The 23,484-nt window shown below is 44.4% G+C and overlaps 1 protein-coding gene and 2 pseudogenes across 1 annotated transcript in view; 1 reads left to right on the top strand and 2 right to left on the bottom strand.

The window, feature by feature from the left end:
* Positions 1-541: 541 nt before the first annotated feature.
* On the bottom strand, positions 542-2,518 carry LOC131831259 (histo-blood group ABO system transferase-like; annotated as a pseudogene).
* Positions 2,519-2,970: 452 nt separating this feature from the next.
* The window catches only part of LOC131831260 (uncharacterized), a 57,025-nt gene continuing 36,511 nt past the window's right edge, over positions 2,971-23,484 (top strand). The window contains exons 1-4 of the mRNA XM_059173410.1: positions 2,971-3,022; positions 3,832-3,848; positions 4,848-5,417; positions 7,004-7,031. Of these exons, the coding sequence (XP_059029393.1) occupies positions 2,971-3,022; positions 3,832-3,848; positions 4,848-5,417; positions 7,004-7,031 (667 nt within the window). The remainder of the gene's footprint in view (positions 3,023-3,831; positions 3,849-4,847; positions 5,418-7,003; positions 7,032-23,484) is intronic.
* Positions 8,302-10,015, bottom strand: LOC131832702 (keratin, type II cytoskeletal 8-like; annotated as a pseudogene).

Consider the following 23,484-nt stretch of genomic DNA (forward strand, 5'->3'; position numbering starts at 1 on the left):
CCAACAGGATGCACATCCAGACGTACCCAGTGCCCACATTTCACAAACACTGGCACAAAAATAGGCATTGAAAAACAAGGCAGGGAGCACCTGGGGGGCTCTGTTGTTGAAGCGTCTGCCTTCAGCTCTGGTCAGGATCCCAGGGTATTGGGATCAAGTCCTGCATTGGGCTCCCTGAGGAGGGAGCCTGCTTCTCCCACTACTGCCAACCCCCTGCTTGTATTCTTTCTCTCTGTCAAATTAAAAAAAAATAAATCTTTAAAAAAATAAATTAAAATATTTGCCCTTTACTGACACAGAAAACACCCGACATGAAGTTGGAGCCCTTCACAGCCTCAAATGACCCAGAAGTGATCAAAATGGAGTGACCACAAAGAAAGGCCCTTGGGCGTCCAGGCAGGTCTCCTCTGCGTGGGCGTGGGGGGTTCTGGATGTGGTTGAGTGGGCAGTGCCCCACAGTTTCTCCAGATGGGACAGGGGAGGGAACATGCTCTGACAGCTCTGCCCAGGGCAGTCCCATGCTGGAAGCGGGTGCAGCCCCTCACGAGTCCTGGATGCCCTGGTGATTATTGGGCACACCCACAAATCTCAGCATCTTTATGACCTGGAGCTGGCCCAGCCACTGCTGGTCCCACAGGTGCTCCAGGGACAGCACCTTGGTGGGCTTATGTTCCAGCAGATACCTGTTCAGGTAGCTCTCATCATGCCACACGTCCTCGACCCCAGTGGCCTGATAGACCACCATTACCTGGTGATAGGCAGAGGTCAGCTGGAGAACCTTGACCACCGACCCCCCAAAAAGCCTCCTGTGTAGTAGAAGTCACCCTCGTCTCTGGGAATGTAGGCTCGGGAATGTGGCCAGTGCTCCTAGGTGAAGAAATCATGGGTTACCCTGAAGAAACCAGGGTGCAGGGTGCCAAGAGTGGGGACAGGAACTCCATGCCCATGTGGTAGCTGAACTTCATGGCCATGTTCACACACACCAGGTAGTCCACCTCGTAGAGGAAGCACTGCTGTGAGAAGTTCCAGATAATCTCCATGGGCTATATGGACACATCCTGCCAGCATGGGCTAAGGGATCCTTGAGGTGACCCGTGAGTGTGCCGGGCATGACTACAGGCTAGTGGCCTGACCCCTTGGAGCCTCTGGAAGGTGGGGTGGTGATAGCATTGACTTTCAGGATTGACACGGAGTGGGGGTCATGAGAGTCTGGGAGTTGCAGGGCACACAAGTGTGCGATCCTCCTGGGAGGACACATGTGGCATGCCACTGGCTGGTCTGTGAGGGCATAGTAGGTTGAACCTGTGTCCCACCATGAAGTGCTTCTCCGCCATCTGCAGGAACAGTTCCAGGAAGAACACCTGTCTATAGGGACAGAGGACATGATGGGATGGGTCACTGCCATGAGGCTGGTGGCAGGACCCCACAGCTGTTCTAATTAACGTACCACTCTTTTGTTACAGTTTGGAGGTGGGGATACTAGTGGAGGTTCTATTGTGTAGGGACTGGAGGGCATATGAGAAATCTCCATCTCCCCCTCAGCTCTGCTGTGAATCTTACATTACTTGAAAAACAAATCTTATTTAAAAAAAAAAAAAAAAAGCGTGGGAAAGGTAAATAGCAGAACAACAACAAATTATAAATGATTTTTTTTTGCTGTAAGAAATGACAAAAATTTGTTTATATGTTTAGAACACAATATGCATGGGGTATGATAATACTTTCAAATTATGATAAGATGCAAAACATTGACCAGTCAGCCTCAAATGGAAAACACACACACACACACACACACACACACACACACTCCTGCCCAGTTAATTGTTGCCAATGAGGATGCACAGATTTTTAAAATGTCCACACATCGACTGATTTCATGAAACTTAAGTCTTAAAGGGACTGATTTCACAATCAGGGAGATGACATATGTGTGACGACTTTTGAAATTATTTCTCTATTTCAAACATATTTTGGAAGAAAACCTACTACAAACATTGGTTTAGTATTTGAGCTAGTGCATGGACATGAGTGTGGGAAACAGTGTGAGCCAGAGGCAAAGAAACGGGGGGGGGGGGGGAGGCAGGGATTTATCTCAAAGCAGGAATGTAGGGGGCAGTTTGTGAAAGGAACTTAATGACTGCTTTGCTTTTGATTCCCTGTGTTATGCCTGGTAAAATTAAAAGTTCATTACATTTTAGCTCTTTACATTTTCCTACTTTTCTTAGAACTCGCCATATTTCATTCCCATTGAGTCATCTGTACATTCGCTATACAGTTTCAAGTAAAATATATATCTATATCTATATCTATATCTATATCTATATATCTATAGATATAGATATATATATCTTCATTTAGGCCCTTGTTATGTTCTAGACCATATCCTAAACAGTTGACATGCAAGGTTCTGTTAATTTTCATGAACATGTTGCAAAAGCAGTATTATTAAACTAATTTTAGATGGAGAAACTCAAGCTGAATCTGCATGTGAATCTTACCTGTCGGACTCAGAGTTCATTTTACCTTAATAATTGGTCTTTGCGAAGGCATTTTCCCCAAGTAGTGTGTTCTTCAGAAGATAAGGCCCAAGAAAAAAACATTCTATGGTCAAATCAGTATGAGAACCATAGTGCACTTTATCTCCCTCTGGAAGACTCCCAGGGGCTTAGGATATCAAAGTCTCTATGAAGTTCTGAAATAAAGAAATCCACTTCATGTTGTTTATCCGAGTACTTCACAAACTTTAGTCGCTGTCAAAGAAGTGTGTGTGTGTGTGCATGTGTGTGTGTGTGTGTGTGAGAGAGAGAGAGAGAGAGAGAGAGAGAGAGACACATATTTTACATTCCAGGACATACTTTGAGAAACTTTGTCTTAGAGTATACTGAGAGAGCCTTATTAATCTGAACTCAACTCATTTAGAATCCAGAAATATAAAGCTTCTTATAAGAGCTCAAATCTATGTTTGTCACAATGAGGGTCATGACTCGCTGGGTCATGAAAGCAACAAAGTCGATTCCGACCAGTACTGGAGCGGGGGACCCAGAAAACAATTAAGATAGAAAATACCAGAACTGTTGTGCGTAGCACGTACTGAATCATGAAAATTTTACTGGGTCACAATGCAAAGTACATTTCTCTCTGTGGTCATGGCCCCAAATGTCCGAAGCCACTGTTCTCATGAAAGTCATATGAATTGCTTGTTGCACCATTTGTGATGACAGATGCTGGCACTTTGTAAAATTTAACACAAAAAGGAGTAGTGTAATGCCATGGCTAAAGACAGTATTTGTTATTACTTCAAATCAGAATTTTTAGAGCTGAAATATCTCGTGGGGGAAAACCAAAATAGTTTGGTGGCTTGTCAAGTTCAAACAGACCAAGCTGGGCCTAGAACCCTGGTTTTCTGACTTGTACTTCCCTATTCTTTTACTTGTCAGTGTAAATTGATGTAGGTTTTACTCACAGAACATGAGGATTCTTTCTTTTTTTCTTTCTTAAGATTTCATTTATTTGTCAGAGAGAGAGAGAGAGAGAGAGAGAGAGAAAGGCAGAGGAAGATGCAGGCTGCACTTAGCAAGGAGCAATGCAGGACTCACGGGAGGGCCCTGGGATCCTGACCTGAGCCACCCAAGCATCCTGAGGATTATTATTATTATTATTTTTAATGAATAAGTAAACTGGGTATAAAATTCAGCAGATCACTGCCAGATAGAAAGTCAACGACTGGTTACAAACACGCTGAAGTGGAAAAGTAACTTAGCAGATTTCAGGGTTGGGGTCTAATTACAATTCCACCCCAAACTAACCTAATACCCTATTGGGGGTCTTTAGGTTATCTGGCCATTCCGGTATCCAGTTTCTGGATTGTACATATAAGCGTCCCCTACACATGACTTTGAAAAGACGTAGCAGATAACACACCGGTGACCGCAGAATCTTGCTAGGTGTAAGTTAAAGAGGCAACCCTTGAATAATGAATCAAAGATTAAGAAACCTCCAGACTCTGTGCCATTTTTAAAGAAGAAAAGGAACTATGATTTACCGAAGAATCCCTTAGCAAAATACTATCTTCTACACATTTTATCCTAGGGGGACCTTCTCAAGCCTCCAGCCGAAGCTCTGAGGATTAGATGAGCAGTTGTGCCTGATCGCCCCCATTTCATGGTCTGCTGTGGGGAGGGAGGACCCGAAACTGGTCAGAGGAGGGTGGAAATACATTCCTTTCCAGTCCTGGGCTCCCAGCCTCTGTCTCCCTCAGGAAGTGACCTGGGCTTGGATTCCTTCAGTGTCTTCGCATCTTCTGGGCTCTGGAAACCCAGGTTGGTGTCCTCTCCTGTCAGGAAGCTTCAGCCCCAGGGGGCAGAAATCATTTGATAACTTAATCTTGGAGGGAGGAAGAGACGCTGAGGCCTATGTGCTCCAGTAATACACGGAAGCATCAGGGCGAGTCAAGAACAGACGTGGTATCTTTCCAGAGTAATACAAATGAGGGAAGCATACCCAAGAACTGGAAGCGGACATGGACCACCCCCACAAAACGTGGTGGGCATCTGGGGGGCCTCTCAGGGTCCTGGGGCTCCCTCTGGGGAATCTCTTCCCGGGCTGGAAGGACGCTGGAGGTCCAAGGAGGTGAATGTCCTAAAGTCCGGGAGCGGCCCGTGGACCCTCCCCTTCCTATAATTAACTCATCGCGGGTCCCCCCAGGAGGGACCCGGGGCTTCCCCGGACCGCCCCCCTCCCCTAAGCCCGTCTGATGGGTGCAGGAGAGGACCTCGGAGCGGGGCCCCTCCGCTACAGGAGCCCCCACCTAGGCGGTTTCAAAGCCCGACCCGCCCTGGGGCCAACAGCCCGCAGGATCATCCGCTCCTCCCCACTCCCCGCCGTCCTCCTGCGCTGGCCGCGCCCGCCCCGGCCGTTCGGGCGGGCCAGGTGGGCGCGGGCTCCGGCCCCGCGTGACGTGGGCGCCGTGGTGGGAGGGGCCGCCCGGGGGGTGGGGGGGCGGTTCCGGCCGCCTTATTAGCGCCCGGCGCGTCGCGGGCAGCCAGCCGACCGCCGCAGCCAGAGCAGCAGGAGCCGCTCCGACCCGCTCCTCTTGCCTCCTCCACCAGCCTCCTCCTCCTCCTCTCTGGCTCCTCCCGTCCCCCCCTCTGCGCGAGCGGCGGAGTCGCCCTCTCGCTGCCTCTTTCCTTGGCTCCCGCTCACTCCTCTCGCTCGCCACGACCTCCCCCTTCTGTGCTCCCGGGCGCCCAAGCATTCTCTGCGCGAACCCCAGGAACCCGTGGTGCTTGAAAAGCCCAGGGAAAGCCGCCTCGGGTCGAGATAGTCGGAAGCGCGGGGTCCCTTCCCCTCTCCCGGCGCAGCCCGCGCCCGGCTCGCAGCCCCTTCTCGCTCCTGCACACTCGGTTTGGGAGGACGAGGTGAGAAGAAGTGGGAAGGACGCCGAGCCGAGGGGCCAGTCTCAGAGCTCAAATTTCATTTTCACTGAAGCAAATCACAGTTTTGTGTGTGTGTGTGTGTGTTTCGAGATTCTGCATTTTTTTTCTCCTTCCTTCCTTCCTTCCTTTCTTTCTTTTTTTTTTTTAAGAAACTTATTTTGGGGGGTTTGCTCTGGGCATGGGCTTCGCCCAGTTGTTGAAAACTGAACTCGACTCGTGATGGTTCTCCCGTCACTCTGGCTGATAGCAGCCGCTCTGGTAGAGATTAGGACTTCAGCTGATGCACGAGTAAGTGGAAAATAATAACCATAAGAACTCAAACCCAACCTTTTCCCAAAAAGCTTCTCCCCTCTTTCCCCTCCTCGCTTCCCTCCTCCCCCCTCCCACCCTTCCCTGTTATCTTGGGCCTTCCGGAGCGGCGTCGGAGGGCTGGGCGCCGCCTGCGGGGTGTTCTGGGGGCGAGGGGGTGGGATGGCCGGGGTGGGTCGCGACTCCCACGCCGGGAGCCCCGGCTCGTCCCCCTAGCGCGCCCCCGCCTCCCGCCGTTGCGGCCTGCGTCACGATTCCTGACGACAAAGTGCAGCCAACTCGCATCCTCGCCGGCCGGTCTGGGCTTCCCGGTTCCGGAGGGCGGTCTGGGCGCTTGAATCCGGACGCGGCACCCGGGATCCCCGCGCTGCGGCCGCCCGCCTCGGGTTCGCGGCGCTTCCTCTCCTCCGCACCGACGCACCACGTTTTCGGGCGGCGGGAGGCGGGGGTTTCAGGAAGTCCCCGGGCCCGCAGGGAGCGATCCGGCCGACCCGCGCTGGGAGCACGGCGGCCGGGCTGGGGTTCGGCCGTTGGGGCCGGGGGCGGGGTCGCTCGCTGCCCTGCGTTTTCCTGGACGAAAGCCTGGCGGCGCCGCCGCGTTCCTCCCCTCCCCTTCCGCACGGCTCCTCCTCCTTGAAAGCGAAGTCCAGCGCGGCTCCTCCGCTCCGCGGCCCAGCCCCACGCTTTGGAGACTCCCGGCGAAGCCCGACGCTCTCGGAGAGTCCTGGCGAAGGCTCGCGGGCCCGGCCCCGCCGTCTGCTGTAAACCCCATGCGCTCAGGGCCGGTGGGACTTGGGGCACGGACTTTTCCTGTGAGGAGTTGTAGCTTCTCTGGTCGGCCCGGTTCTGACCGTAGGTTCAAAAGTAGAAGATTGCCTGGTCTATTCTTGACCTCAAATCTGATCTGTCAGGCCCCCTTTTAGGTTTCTTTTCACGCCTATGAATACAGAGGCTTTCTTGGCTAATCCGCACCCAGTATCTGAGTTTTAAGAAAAGAATACGGAATGCATTTATTTTTGCTAGCTTTATAAATATTAAAATTAAAACGGCGAAACAACTCCCCGTTCCAAACTGTTATTAATTGGCTCATTCTCTTACTGCAAGAACCTACAAACCAAGGCGCAGCCTTTAGGCACCAGTCCCCATCTCCGGCATCTCCTGATTAGCTCCTGAAAAGCGTTAATGGTAGAAATAAAACGTACAAGGTGATAAGATGAAACCCAGTAACTGTATCTTTTTACTTTCCCCCTCCTTTACAGGCTGGTAATGAAGAAATGGTGCAAATAGGTAAGCCTTGTTCTCAGATATCTTTCTTATCTTGGTAGAAAGTAGAGAATGAAGTAAGCTAATTAAAATGTTTCTGAAATTTCTCCCATTGGTGGTTAAAAAAAAAAAATGTAGTTTAGGATCATCGCTGTTCTCCTCGTCTTTACGGAGGAGGGTCTCAGTTTTCTCAGAGTTAAAGGGAATAAAAATTCCGCCATTGGACTCGTAATGCGACAGTATTTTACTGTCCCTGGACAGTAGGAGGTAGTTGGAGGATGATGTAGAGTTTGGAAGAAGACGTGGAGATACATCAAATCAAATCAACTCGTGTTGCATAAGGACAAGCACATCTGATTAGAATGGGAGGCAAAGTGTAAGAATGCTACAAAGGAGTTTTCCAGCTTTGTATTAGCTTTTTTATGACTTCTCTTATTCCGTATGCTTTCCAGTAACTATCTGCTAAGGTGCTAAGGTGCAAGATATTGGTATTTTGCAAATAATGTTCAAAACTGCAGGATGTGGGAATTATTCCCATTTTATGGATGAGAACACTGAGGCTCAGAGAGGATAAGTGACTTGGAACAGGTCACTCCAAAGTCCACATGATCTTTTTTTTGGAAGCTATTTATAATAATATTTGTTCTGAGTTCAGTGACTGAAAGTCATCTAGCCAGAAGTCAAGCTCCATTCAAAGTCTTTTTATACACATTTAACTTGGATTACTTTAAAGATACATTTTTGTTTTGGCAGAGTATTAGTCTAAATGATGTATTTGTCAGATGATATTGTAAGGTCACCTTTGAAATGAAAAGTTTTGAATACCACAAGCATAGATACCTGTCATTGCTTGTGTGCGTTGCATGGGGCACCGTGTTAATTGCTTTGTGCGCATTGTGTCATCTACCTCTCACAAGCACACAGGAGGTAGAGACCCGGTTGTGTCTGTTTCAGATTTGGAAAAATGAGGCTTGGGAGGTTCTGCAGCTCCCAACTAGAGTGTATAGTGGAGAGCTGGGAGGATTCCATACTTGTAAACTAATGTAGGGACCCCAAGATGCAGGCCCAGAGCTGTCCATATGTAGCTGCCTCTCGTCATCTGTCCGTGTGCTCCCTTCCTGTGCAGGGTTTGGCATTGTTAGAACTCTTCTCCAAGTTTAGGCCTCCGTAGTAAGGTACAGAGGGGAGTACAGAGGGGACTGACCGAGAACTGCATAAAAGATGCAGTGTCTGCGAAGAGACATTTGTTATTTGTAGCTGATAACATTCAGTCATGAATATATATCATTTTTTTTTTTTTTGGATGGGCAGAGCCAGCTGAGACTTTATTTGGGACAAGACACTCAAATTGGCTTTTAGTTGGAGGCAAGGACAAGAAGGGGTACCCAGGGCAGCAGAACCGCCCCCAAGGGCAGGCTGAGGACTGGGGTTGAGTGAGTCTTAGGTGAGTCTCCTGTTCCCAATGCTTCCCTGCACAGCTCCTTCCCCCAAAGGCTCTATGGCAGCCATGAGAGCAGGGAGGCTGGGTGGGACCACAGTGGTTGTTCACTTGGACAGGACATCAGATGACTCGGACACCAGCTTCCCGTCACGGGTCTCAATCTTCTTCACCACCACAGCCTTGGAGGAGCTGCCATGGCTGAAGGACCCAGAGGGGCCAAAGCTGGACTGAAAGGAGCTCAGGCCATAGTTGAGGCTAGGGCTTGGGAGGGCCCCATAGGTCGAGCTCAGGCCACCTGAGAAGCCGCTGGTGGTCTTAGTATGGATACTCATGTTCTGCATCCCAGACTCCAGCCGGCTTTCCTCGCCTTCCAGCAGCTTGCAGTAGGTGGCAATCTCAATGTCCAGGGCCAACTTGACGTTCATGAGCTACTGGTACTCGCGCAGCTGCCGGGCCATGTCCTGCTTGGCTCGCTGCAGGGCGGCCTCCAGCTCGGCCACCTTGCCATTGGCATCCTTAATGGCCAGCTCCCCGCGCTGCTCAGCATCGGCAATGGCAGCCTCCAGGGCAGCCCTCTGGTTTTTGAGGGCCTCGATCTCAGCCTGGAGTCGGCTGATGCTCCGATTCATCTCAGAAATCTCCGTCTTCGTGCGACGGAGGTCATCCCTGTGCTTCCCAGCCAATGTCAGCAGCTCCTCGTACTTGATCTGGTACATGGTCTCAGCCTCAGCCCGGCTACGGTTAGTGATGTCCTCATACTGGGACTTGACCTTGGAGATGATGCCATCCAGGTCCAGGGAGCGGCTGTTGTCCATGGATAGGACCACAGACGTGTCCGAGATCTGGGACTGCAGCTCACGGATCTCTTCATACAGCTGCCTTAAGAAGTTGATCTTGTTGGTCAGCCCTTCCAGGCGGGACTCGAGTTCTACCTTGTTCATATAAGCTTCGTCCACATCCTTCTTGATGAGGACAAATTCATTCTCCATTTCTGCACACTCTTTGATCTCCTCCTCATATTTATTCTTGAAGTCCTCCACCAGCCCCTGCATGTTGCCAAGCTCCACCTCCAGCTTCTCCTGGCCCAGGGTGTCCAGCTGCCGCTGGAGGTTGCTGATGTAGCTCTCAAACATGTTGTCTATGTTGCTCCGCGTGGTCTTCTGCTGCTGTAGGAGGCTCCACTTGGTCTCCAGAACTTTGTTCTGCTGCTCCAGGTGCCTCACCTTGTCGATGAAGGAGGCAAATTTGTTGTTGAGGGTCTTGATCTGCTCCTTCTCCTGGGTGCGCACAGCTTGGATGTTGGGATCCACTGCCAGCTTAAGGGGGCTCAGCAGGCTCTGGTTCACTGAGACGGCCGTGATGCCCCCCATACCCCCGTAGCCTGACCACACTCATGCTGCTGTTAAGGCCCCCCTGGAAGCTGCCGCCCACCTGGGAGAAGGTGGACGAGCTCATGCGGGAGCCAGGCCCGCTGGTGTAGGAGCGGCTGCTGACGGCCCCGGGGGCCGGAGTTGGACACCTTGTAGGACTTCTGGGTCAACCTGACGGACATGGTGGAGGCCGGAGTGGAGGCTGGAGTAGAGGCGAGTAGGCTGAACCTGACAGAAGTTCCACAAGGGGCCAAGAAGCTGCTTCTAGGTAGGCATGAATATATATCTTTTAAAAGAAGTATTTTTAAAAAATCGTCAAACAAGTAGAAAAGAAAACTCTCTTCTTTTTTTATTGGTTAAGCATTTGATTACTTAAACATCCCACCTTTTTGATTTGTAAGTTAAAAAACTGTGTTAAGACGGCCCACCCTAGGGATGCCTGGGTGGCTTTGTTGGTTAAGTGTCCAACTCTTGATCTCAGCTCAGGTCTTGATCTCTGGGTTGTGAGTTTGAGGCCTGCAAAAAAAAAAAAAAAAAGAATAAAGATTACCTATTCTTTCAAAGATTATCCGTTCTATAAAAAAGATTACCCATTCTATCAAAGGAATAAAATATGTGCTTTGATTAAATTCTCCGATAGTATCATCATGCTCTCCTGTAAGAGGCCCTGAGTTAGACTTTGGTGCAGTCCTTTTGTTAATATAAATACTTCAGTTGCATGTTTCTACAGAGAAAGAGGTGGTACAGGTCTGCTTAAATTTGATAGAGGAAGATGACCAGCAGTGTCGAAGACGGGAAAGCAGGAGACTCTTAGATTGTGTTGCTGGAGATTTTCTTCCTCCCTAGTTCCTCTGCTATATAGAGTTTCTCTCTTTTATTACTGTCATTTTTATTTACCATTTTTCAAGTTGAGTGAAGAGAAGAAATGAAGATAAAAATAGGTTTGACGTATGAGTATTGTGATAGTGAACATGTAGCTATCATTCGGCTTTGGGAATATAATCATTTATGTAGCTCTTAAAAGGGATTTAAAAATACATTTTAATATGGACATTGGGGAGGGTATGTGATTTGGTGAGTGCTATGAAGTGTGTAAACCTGGTGATTCACAGACCTGTACCCCTGGGGATAAAAATATATGTTTATAAAAAATAAAAAAATTAAAAAAAAATACATTTTAAGAAATTTGTGTATAGGAATGAGATTTCTTTCCTTTGTCCCTACATGTAAAGGTGTTGTTAACCTGAAAGTTGGGTAAAATGTCCTCTTCTATATATAATTAAGTAGTTTTTTTCCCAAGAATTAATTGAAAGTGGTTTTATGTAACTGCTTGGAGGTGCTATTTGATTAATGGTACGATTAGGAAAGATTAATAAGGCTTAATTATTTTTATTGGTCTCCAAATTGGATAGAGAGGAGTGCATGGTTCTGAATGACTTCTATAAAATCTCATGTCTTGGGAAGAGACAACTGTAGATTAGTGACAGACTGAAAATTATTAAGAAGCTGAGTTTAAAAAATTCGTTTGCACTGAGGTATACTATGCATGCAGGGTGGTGCGTGTAAGTACACACCTTGCTGACCCTTCAGGAAGGGAACACGCTAGTGTGACTAGCGTCTTGATCAATAAGTACAACTTTTTACACCTTCTTAGCACTATCCCCACAGGATGGGTAAACCACTCTCCTGACTTCTGACAGAACAGGTTACTTTTGCCAGTTTTGAAGTGTTTTTAATAAATATAGTTATGCAATATGTGCTTCAGAAAGCAATAAAAAAATACGTCTAATATGCTTCAGGCCCTAAAGTAGGAAGGCTTTTATTTAGGTAGAAAGAAGGCGGTTGTGATGAGGGCAGGTGAGAATGTATATAGAAATATCACCTATATAGTGTGTGGATGGGCCTTTTCTTCTTTCCTTCTCTCTATACCGAGTGGAAAAATGCCTTCTTAGTATGTGGGAAAGTATGATTCACCCCAGAGAAAAGGGGCAAATAGGCTTTGAACTCTGACCTAGTTCTCTGCTGCTTGGTCAACCAAAGAGGAGCTCCTTACCTCCTACCTGTCTGCACCCACACATATCTACACTCACACATGTATACAGACGTGCACCTATGTACATAGAGCTGTGTGTGTGAGTGTGTATGCATTGTGCATATATGTATATGCATATAAACACACATAAGTGTGTTTCTGACACACTTGCTTAACATACTTCTGTGGAGTATTGGAGCATTTTCATTCTGACTGAGAGTATGGCCTTGGGAAGTTGCCTAGGGTAATTGTGGGCAGCTGGCTGGCTGGTCCGATTGGGTAAGGAGTCTTGCTCTGTGACACATGTGGCTCAGGAAATAATCATGGTTCTGTAGAAACTGGAGATGTGTAGAATCTGCGTAAGAATTCTCTGAGCCCTTTGTTGCTAAGCTGCCACTCGGATACTGCATGAGGATCATTAGAAGAAGAATCACTATGACCCTGCCATTGCACTACTGGGTATTTACCCCAAAGATACGGATGTAGTGAAAAGAAGGGCCATTTGTACCTCAATGTTTATAGCAGCAATAGCCACGGTCACCAGACTGTGGAAAGAACCAAGATGCCCTTCAACGGACGAATAGATAAGGAACATGTGGTCCATATACACTATGGAGTATTATGCCTCCATCAGAAAGGATGAATACCCAACTTTTGTAGCAACATGGACAGGACTGGAAGAGATTATGCTGAGTGAAACAAGTCAAGCAGAGATATTCAATTATCATATGGTTTCACTTATTTGTGGAGCATAACAAATAGCATGGAGGACATGGGGAGATGGAGAGGAGAAGGGAGTTGAGGGAAATTGGAAGGGGTGGTGAACCATGAGAGACTATGGACTCTGAAAAACAATCTGAGTGTTTTGAAGGGGGGGTGGGAGGTTGGGGGAACCAGGTGGTGGGTATTAGAGAGGGCACGGACTGCATGGAGCCCTGGATGTGGTGCAAAAACAATGAATACTGTTATGCTGAAAAAAAAAAATAAATTTAAAAAAAGAAGAAGAAGAAGAATCACTGTGAGGCTTTGGTGTTGGGCTGAGTTCCCTCACTTATCTCTTGGAATCAGGGCATATTTATCTTTCTCTGCCCTATTTTTGTTTCCATGTCTCAAATTCCATTAATTTTTATTCTTAACAAAATAAAGTCACTAATCTTGTTCTCTCAAATATCTAGTTTACTGAGAAATATTGTTTCATCCTTTGCAGGTCTTTATTTGCTTTTTGAGGTTTAGTGTGAGTAACTTCACCCTGTCCTTCGCTTATAGTAGGCATATCTATTGGTGTAGACCTCATGAGAGCCAACACTTTGTTGTGATGATTGCTGTATCCCCAGTATATAAAACTGGGCTTGGTACCTCGTGGGACCTCAAATATTTGTTATTCAGTGCATAGATCAAGTAAGCAGGGTATTAGATTGGGATTCACCTGTGTTCTGTCTTTTCTTAAATGCTCTTGGTCTGTGACCCTCCCCAGGTTTAATTAGTGCCTAAGAAAATAAGGCAATGGCTCTACAATTAATTATTCAGTCTTATCAAGGCTCCTTGTGACTTCTCTTTTCATTCCACAAAGCGCAGGGAGATAGGTTTATTGGTTTCTTACACTGTTCTGTTTCTGTTCAACAAGATTTGGTAAATTGAACAGAATTACGTGCAGGATACAGAACACCCACTAATTTTGCGCTAATGTCTGCTTGAGATCATTTGCTCTGTTTCAGGCATCACGGGAATTAAGATAATTTAAGATTAAAATCTCCCTACCCAATTTGCCAGGAACAATACAGAAAAGTGTGATTTAAAGGGGTTTAAAGGATTTAAAATTTAGAATTTTAACTACCTATATAACCATTGTTCTTTCTTGTACCTAAAGATCATGCATTTGCCATCATTGATTTAGTTTTCATCCCTCCATTGGGCATCATAATGGCTAATATTAAATGCTTTAAGCTTTGTAGATGAAGATATTATTTAGTGTAACATGTTAATCTATTACTAGCAATTTATTATTACTGTCTAGCTGAAATATTTCTTCCTTATACATTCATTGTTTTTTCTTGCCATTGCACCAAATCATCATAATGTTGCTCAGAAATGTTAAGAAATCCCCATGGTCACTTCTGCTTCCAGAGTGATTTTCTCTAAGCATTCTTTGCTTGTGGGTAGCCAAGCCAGATCACCTTGGAAAGCCATTAGGGACAATTCCAAATTGCTTGGTAAAATCATGAATGGTTTCAATATGAAGGATTTGGTTATGCTACTTGGACTGGATATATTGACAGTGATGACTTAGATGGAACTCTTATGCCAGAATTTTGGGAACCTTCTCTTTGTGTTGCTCCAATAGACATCAGCTTTTGCTCCTGAACTGTGATATGTGTATTATTAGGAATTGTTGGATTAATTCTTTTTAATTAGTTTTTCTTCTGAATATAGATGTTTTACATGTGCCCATTATAATTGTCTTCTTTAGTTTTTCTGTATTCCCCAGATTTTTGACAATCTTCTTAAGTACCAAACTGTTACAACTTAGCATATTCTTATTCAATCATCTTTCAGTACCCAGATTGTGTGGATTATTTTTGTATACCTGTTTTTGTTTTGTTTCCTATTTTAGTATAGTTTTCCATAACATTACACAGTCCTTATAATCTCATTATCCTGATAAACCCTAATGTATGTGCTTATTTCCCTAATGACACATATTTTCTCATGACAATGAACGTTGCCCCCCACTGTTGTATATAGATAGCTGCCTGCTTTTCAAATGACTGCTTTAGGAGAAGGCCCTAGAAGCTGATTGCTGAGACAGATGGCTTTTAAAGTTCGTATGATCTGAACTTTTACTAGTGGTATAGGGAAGTGTTGATTTTTAAAAATTTCAGTCTTTTTTTTTTTTTTTTTTTTTTTGGTACACGTGCCCCTTTGGATCACTACGTTTGTATCTTTAGGGTAAATACCCAATAGTGCAATTGCTGGGTCATAGGGCAGTTCTATTTTCAACATTTTGAGGAACCTCCATGCTGTTTTCCAGAGAGGTTGCACCAGCTTGCATTCCCACCAACAGTGTAGGAGGGTTCCCCTTTCTCCGCATCCTCGCCAGGATCTGTCATTTCCTGACTTGTTGATTTTAGCCATTCTGACTGGTGTGAGGTGATATCGCATTGTGGTTTTGATTTGTATTTCCCTGATGCCGAGTGATATGGAGCACTTTTTCATGTGTCTGTTGGCCATCTGGATGTCTTCTTTGCAGAAATGTCTGTTCATGTCCTCTGCCCATTTCTTGATTGGATTATTTGTTCTTTGGGTGTTGAGTTTGCTAAGTTCTTTATAGATTCTGGACACTAGTCCTTTATCTGATATGTCGTTTGCAAATATCTTCTCCCATTCTGTCAGTTGTCTTTTGATTTTGTTAACTGTTTCCTTTGCTGTGCAAAAGCTTTTGATCTTGATGAAATCCCAATAGTTCATTTTTGCCCTTGCTTCCCTTGCCTTTTGCGTTGTTCCAAGGAAGATGTTGCTGCGGCAGAGGTCGAAGAGATTGCTGCCTGTGTTCTCCTCAAGGATTTTGATGGATTCCTTTCGCACATTGAGGTCCTTCATCGATTTTGAGTCTATTTTTGTGTGTGGTGTAAGGAAATGGTCCAATTTCATTTTTCTGCATGTGGCTGTCCAATTTTCCCAGCACCATTTATTGAAGAGGCTGTCTTTTTTCCATTGGACATTCTTTCCTGCTTTGTCGAAGATTAGTTGACCATAGAGTTGAGGGTCTATTTCTGGGCTCTCTATTTTGTTCCATTGATCTATGTGTCTGTTTTTGTGCCAGTACCATGCTGTCTTGATGATGACAGCTTTGTAATAGAGCATGAAGTCCGGAATTGTGATGCCACCAACGTTGGTTTTCTTTTTCAATATCCCTTTGGCTATTCGAGGTCTTTTCTGGTTCCATATAAATTTTAGAATTATTTATTCCATTTCTTTGAAAAAGATGGATGGCACTTTGATAGGAATTGCATTAAATGTGTAGATTGCTTTAGGTAGCATAGACATTTTCACAATATTTATTCTTCCAATCCAGGAGCATGGAACATTTTTCCATTTCTTTGTGTCTTCCTCAATTTCTTTCATGAGTACTTTATAGTTTTCTGAGTAAAAATTTCAGTCTTAACGTAGTTTTAGCTCTGCTCTCCCTAAATCTGAGTATAATTTTTAAATATTTGATTTTGCAGCCTTTGAAATATGTAATGGATTAATCATTTTTCTAGTTATCAATCATTATTCTAGTTTTCAAAGACCCAAAAGTATAATCAATTACAAAAAATTCTTGTAAATTTTAGTAGTGCTATGAGAAGATTCATCCATCTCATAGAATTTGAGAGTTATATTGTTCTTTCAAATGGATAGTAAAGCCTGGGAAGCGTTTCCTAGTTTAGGAATCTCTGTTCCCACAAGTAATTTATCCATCCTGATTTTCCAAATATGTTTACATGATTTTGCTGAATAACTGTAAATCCTTAGGAGAGATTTTGTGTTCATGTCAGTCTCTTGTTTATAAAAATGATAGCATGATGAATCTTCATGGAATTTAGAATAAATTGTCACCAGCATGAAACAGTCTACCTTGTTTTTGAAGTGACTGAAAAAACAAAACAAAACATTTAGGAAACTCGTGGGAAGTAAGATAGGATTAAACATATGAATCTTCAAATACTGGGATCTTAGATGTTAAATCACATTTCCTACAATCTTTCTTAATATTAGTATGTATATATACAGATGTATACACATCTCTCACAAACACACACACACACACTCTTTCTCTCTTTCTCCCTCTCTCACAAGAATGTGTGTCTTTGATTCAACCCAAGGAGGAAGAAGCTTTAAGTTAAACTCTCAAATGAGGACTCTAGAGAATTCTCTAACAAGGAGACTTGTTAGTATTGTCATCCAGTGGAAATACGACAATACTTTTCCTTAAATGTAGTTCGAGTTTCTGAGGAGATCCTGAATGAAAACATAGCCCTCTCACTTGCTTGAGGGAACAAGTTAGAAATAGCAGATATAAACATGTAGTAAACATATCCTTTACAAACAAGGCCAGGCTCTCACTTTGATAGGAAGTAAGTACTCCAGGCAGCATGTGTCAGGCCCTGCTGGGCTAGGTCAGGGCTTTTGCCCTGTGATGTAAAGGACAACCTGTGCTCCTTTTCAGGATTCTTCTGAGGAAGAAGAATGGGTAGGGAGGTGCTGAGCTTTGCAAACTTCTTATTTTTCCTACACTTATAAATCATAGACATCACTCTTCTTTAACTGGGAAAAGGGTGAGCTAAGAGATGGAGGGTCCCAGGAGAGTCAGAGAAAAATCTTTCTTCACAGAGATCAGGAGCAGGTTAAAGGCTTTCCTCCTCTAACTTAAAAAAAAAAAAAAAAAAAAAAAAAAAACCTACTTGAGATGACTTCATTGTAAGAAAGAGGCAAAGATTAGATGGTTTTCAAGGTCATTTTTATTTTTGACCTTTATAGATATTCTTTGAATATCTAAAGGAATAGCAGAATGGGGCTGATTTCCTGTTACTTTTTTCCTAAGTATGAGGGGCTCTGTGTCTGCACTCCAGGGGATCTGTTTTAATGACCAGATCCACTTTCTGGTTCTTAGTAGCCTAAATCTAAGACCTAGATACTCTGAAATTTTTGATTTACTGGTCAGCGAGAGCTGTGAGAAGTAGAAATAACTTTTGCAAGCACAATTCTGGTTGTAGAGGTATAGACAACTTGTCTAGTTAGCGGTCTTTGATTGCTTGGTGATAAATTGTTATTTGGGGAAAAGATGGTGCATTCTAATTTTATTTATTTATTTGTTTGTTCATTTGATAGACAGAGGTCACAAGTAGGCAGAGGCAGGCAGAGGGAGAGAGTGGGGGAAGCAGGCTCCCCGCTGAGCAGAGAGCCAGATGTGGGGCTCGATCCCAAGACCCTGAAATCAGGATCTGAGCCGAAGGCAGAGGCTTCACCCCCTGAGCCACCCAGGCCCCCACATTCTAATAAATACACCCTTGGGCTCAGTCTGCTCTCATCCGTTCATTCCTTCAGGTTCTATTTTAGGCATTGGGGAGCAGTAGAAAGAGAATGGATAAAAATCTGTGCCCTCCTGGAGCTTATACACTAGTGGAAGGAACAACAAGTACACATAAGTATACTTTCTGGCATGTCAGAGTGAGTGAGAAGTTTTGTGTGGAGAAATAAAGTGTGGAAAGAGCATAGAGTGATGAGATGGATACTGGTCAGGAGAGAGCTCAATGAGAGATGCTCGTATTAAAGCAGAACCTGAAGGAACTGAAGAGGAGATCCCAGAGGAAAGCCATCCCAGCGGCCTGGAGATGTGAGAATTCTCAGTACCAGGCTGTGGGACAGAGCAAATCCATTTTACTCTAGGATTGGTTTTGAGGAGAACAAGGAGTTGACCTGTCACTTTAACTACTCTGGCTCTATTTTGAGGATGATTTATAAAGGGGAGGAGCAGAATCAAGGAGAACAGGTATGGGGCTCATTGAAAACTGGGACCCATGGTTTGGACCAGGGTAGTGGCTGGGCTGGTGGTGAGCTGAGGTCACTGTTTGGTGGCATCTTTGAAGGCTGAGTCAGTAGAATTTATTGGAAGATTTTATTTGTGATGTGACAAGAGTTAAGGGTAGCTTAGCCAGGTTTTGGATCTGAGTAGCTAGGAGGATAGCATTGCCAATTACTGACTTTAGAGCGGGGAGATAGGAAATGTTAAGTTGGAGGGCTTAGAGAACGTCCACCTGGGAAGGCAATGGGGTTGACAAGAGAGGAGCCCATGGAGGAAGCCGGGGCCAGAGATAAAGGATTGAAAAGACACTCAAACTCATGGGATGAACTTATCATGCTGCAGAGGGTAGATGCAGAAGAGAGGAGTCCATGGACCAGGTCCTGTGGCCCTGCCGTGTATGCAAGTTACAGAAATCAAGGGATGTAAGAAGGGAGCATGAGGAGGGGAGACCACGGAGGAAAGAGAAGAGCCAGAAGAGAGAGATGTCTTGGAAGCTAAATAAAGAGCTTATTTCAGGAAGGAAGGAGAAATAAGCTGGGTCAGTATCTGCTGAAGCAGCAAGGAAGGAGTGGGCATCTTGACCATTGGTTTCAGCAACATGGGGTCTCTAGTGACCTCAAGAGCCTGATGGGATCAGGCTTGAGAAGGAACAAGAATAGGAAGAGAGGAATTGGAGACATCTCTTGTAGTCAACCTTTCGGAGAATTTTGCTATAAAGGGTAATGAAGTGATGGGGTATTAGCCAGAGTGGCATGTGGCATCAGAGGATTTTTATAAAGGATGGGAGATAAGAATGCAGGTTATTTGTTTGCTGGTGGGAATGATCTAGTGATGTGGGGAAACTGATCCAGAAAGAGGAGAGGACAGTTGCAGAGGCAGTTCTTGCAGAGGCGAGAGGGGTTAGGATAAGGTGCACGAGTGGAGAGTTTGCTTCTAGGTAAGACCACAGGCAGCTTCTCCGTAGCGTAGCGCCTGGAGGAAGATGGACCATGTGTGCACAGATGCCAGTTGGGGGGTGGGAGGTTCACTGCATGTGAGTCCTGTTCAGGTGACTCAGTGACCGCAGTGTGGCTTTATGGTGGCTCCAGGCATTTGTGCTTGTAGAATTTATGGATTACAAAAACCTTTATATATGAATTGCCGTGGCCCTTCAGCCATCTCTGCTGGTGGTTATATAGTTTCAAATCTTAAAATTGCACATTGGCCGTATTTGAATGAGTAGCTAACTTGCATTTAAGGTTTCAGTAACTCACATTTATTGCATCCTCTGCATAATCTCATTTAAACCTTTCACTAGACCTATGAAGTGGGAAGTATTTCTAGCCTCCGGTTAACAATTGAGGACACTGAGCCTAAGAGAAACTGAAGAACTTGGTCAGGGCCATGTACTAACCTAACTTGCTGACTCCTAATGGTGCAGTTCCTTCCTTATCCACCGGCTGTCCTGCTTTGTGAAAGGATTTGGACCTGTGAGGTTTGTAATGTCTGAATACAGTAACTTACCACTGGTAACATTTAATTTGCTTGTATGATTGTAATCTGAGATGAAAATACTTTTGATGGAGTTGAACTTTCCGTGCTACCCCCTCCCACATTTTTTTTTTTTTTTTTTTTTTTTTTTGCTTTCCAAAGAGCAAATTTAAGATCCTTTCCAATTTAAGAGTGTTTTACAGAAATTTTTGAAACTACGCTGGAGGCAAAATTGGTTTTCTGGCTGCGGGTAGACAGAACATGGTCATTTTTGTGGTAGTTTTCCTTTATAAGTCAGATCTTAAATTATAAATCGATAGCAAGATGTTCCATCTATTCTGAAGTGAATAAGAGGATAGCAGCATGGTCCTCAGTGTCAAAATGATCAAAATTGAATTTTCCCCTTGGCTTCTTGCTTGCAGTGTGTCAGGCCTCCTAGGCCTGCCTTTTCATTGATAAACTAGGGATAATAACACCCACCTGCTGCAATTGCTGTGAGAATTAGACATGGTGTATATATATATATATATATATATATAATTCATTTATTTGACAGAGAGAGAGTTAGAGAACACAAGCAGGGGGGACAGGAGAAAGGGAGGGAGGAGTTAGGCTCCCTGGTAGCAGGGCGCCAGACTCGGGGTTCGATCCCAGGACCCTGGGATCATGACCCGAGCCAAAGGCAGACACTTAAATGTCTGGGCTACCCGGGTGCCATAGAGATGGTATATTCTTGATCACAAAGCACAGTGTCCAGCATTTATACTGCCAATAAGTGACAGGTGGCCTGGTAGCTCCTTTGTCAGTTCTGCTAACTATTGTCCAGGGGGTTGGCAGCCTGAGAGGTTACTAACTGCATCTTTTCCTTTGGTTACAGTAATTCCTAATTGGAAAATCACTCATTCTGGGTTTGGTTTCAGCAATGTTATGTTAAATGTTATGTGTACATTTTAGGAAAGACTTACTATTTAGCATTAGTGAAGATAAGGCTGTGTAGAAATATGCCATCTTTATTTTGAATAAAAATGCAGAACATACTGTCTGACAGTGGAAAAATGGAACTGTTCCAGAGAATCTAGGATGCACGTTGTGCTGTAAGCATGAGACTCTGGGTGTCCTCCTGGGTGTGGAGGAGTCTGCTTGCATTCTTCCTGAATTTTCTAGTTCTCTAGTAACTTAATCCAGGCATCAATATATTGTCTAGACTTTGGGTGTGTGAATTTCCTTCGGTGGAGATGGAAAATCTCCTTCCTTTGAAACAGTGAATGAATTGTTAGAGAAAGAGTTATAAGTGGGATTACTGGTGCAGCCAGACACCCTTGACCCTCTGGTAGGATATTTGTAAGTCAGTGTGCAGCATGGACAAAGCGAAGATTCTCTGGTTACCTGCATTACTAAAACAAATCCTACGGATAAGAGACCATGGCGTGTACAAAATCTTGTATTAGAGGATATTGTAAATACCAAGCTGAATGCGGGAGTTTCTTGTCTGTAAGGAGTTTGTACTTAGTTGGGGTTAGGCTTTGTCAGTCCACATCCAAGAGCCTGATTCAACCTTTGCTGTGGAGACCTTCCATCACTCTGCTTCTGCAACACTCAAGATCATGCCTTAAAATTTTGAGTTCTTTCTATAAGCCAGAAGCTACAAAAGTACTCCCCAGGGATTAAGCTGTAAGAGAGACTACATCTTTGCATCTGTGCTTAATGCTGATGCCTAGTGTGGGTCCTTGACTCTGGTCCAGAGAACCCACAAAGAAGGCATCGTGACTCTGCTTCTCCTCCCAGGGTTGGAGCCGGGCTTTTCTTTACTCTGTGAGGCAACAGTCCTCACTCCTCTGTCTAGTAAATATTTACAGTGGCATTATTTGATCTGTACATTTAATAAAGAAGGGTATTTTGTTTAAATACATTGGCCATTTTAAATGGCATAATGATAACAAGCATGTACTCAGAGAACTTCCAAGTTGTAAAATGCCTTCCTTTGTCTTCTGATATTTTATACACTGTTTGAAGTATTTAAAAAGCAGGAAAAGAATGAACATATTCTATAAGGTTACTTTAAGATCAGCAATGCGATAGTTCAGTTATGAGTCTTACACTTTGATTTGTTGGATGACGTACATGTGATTGTTCGAGGTGAGAAATATTCGTAGGTCATCGAATTATTTTTAGGGTCCTTACATACTGCAGGACTAGTCTTAGACTAGAATCATGAAGGTGGGGGACGTTTTAATTTCTGTTACAGACTTTACTGTGTCCTTTTCTTATCCTTCTCCTCATGTCCTTTTCCAGGATCCACTGTCTTGCTTCCAAATTATTTCTAATAGGGGATAAATGGTTTATTCAATGAGTTCTCTTTCCCCAGGGTGTGTGCATTTTAATAGACATAATACATTTGGCTAAACGAGGGGGATTAATTGTGGCATTGGGTTTAACCTGTAGCTGGCCAGGCATCATGCAAGGTGGACTCCAAGCAGTCATTCATATTGAAATGAGAATCTATGCCATATGTGGAATTTGTTGCAAAATGTTGCCATTTGCTCTTAACTGACCAACTTCTACATATTTAATTTATAGATTATGATTTCTACTTTTCTTTTACCCATTCTCCTTGTTTTCTGCAAATGTTCTGTGATTTCTGGGACACAACTCAGTGGAGTACAAGGAGTGTATGGGCTTTGGAGTATAACTTGGATTCATATCTAAGCTTCATAGTTACATGATCTTGGGCACATACTTGCTGAATCTCAGCTTCCTTACCCGTGAAGTGTGATTGTTAGGTTTGTTATGATGGAAAATTTATGTATAAACTACAGTACCATAAACTACAGTGTATAAAATTATAGACAACCATAAATGCAACATAAAGTGGCTATTATAATGAGTATAAATTATAGGATTTTTACATGGAAAAAATTAATCCAAAAAATTCCTTTTACATATTAACTTTGTTAAAAAATTGTAGCAGGTGTCAATTATGCCCATAATAAATGAGTTGGGATCATGTCTTTATTATAAGCAAACCAGATATCATTTATGGAAACTTATTATATTCATAGTCTCAAACATATAAATGAGATAGGAATATTCACATTGTAGTACATTTTTTTACATTAATCAAGTGAATTTAATCATCATCAATTATAATAACTTTTTGGTTGACTTGTTTCATTCCTTGTTTAATACAAATAAATCACTCTGTACCCTCCTCAGAAGGGTATCTTTCAAAACCTTTTAACTGAGATTTTCCCACTGGCCCGGGCTGGGAGTGCCTGGTCTTACTGGGTCTAAGAGTGCCCAGTTTGCGCGCACCTCTTTCAGGGGAGGCTGTGGGTCCCACGTGGGTCTCAGGCTCTGAGAATGGGGCACAGGTCCTAAAGCACCAGGCTGGGTCTTTGCACACCTCTCTGTGGGGAGAGTTTGGTGCTTGTGTCCTAGGCTCTGAAACAATGGCACATATCAAAGGGCACCTGCTGGGCCTTTGTACTTTTCTCAGGGGAGGATGAGGGGCCCATGCATCTCAGGCTCTATAGGAGGGCTCAGGCATTCTGCAGCCCAGCCTGGCTCCCATCCCCTAACAGGAGCTAGACCCCATGTGTTCT

The sequence above is a fragment of the Mustela lutreola genome, chromosome 5 (genome assembly GCF_030435805.1).
Source record: "Mustela lutreola isolate mMusLut2 chromosome 5, mMusLut2.pri, whole genome shotgun sequence".
Lineage (NCBI taxonomy): Eukaryota > Metazoa > Chordata > Mammalia > Carnivora > Mustelidae > Mustela > Mustela lutreola.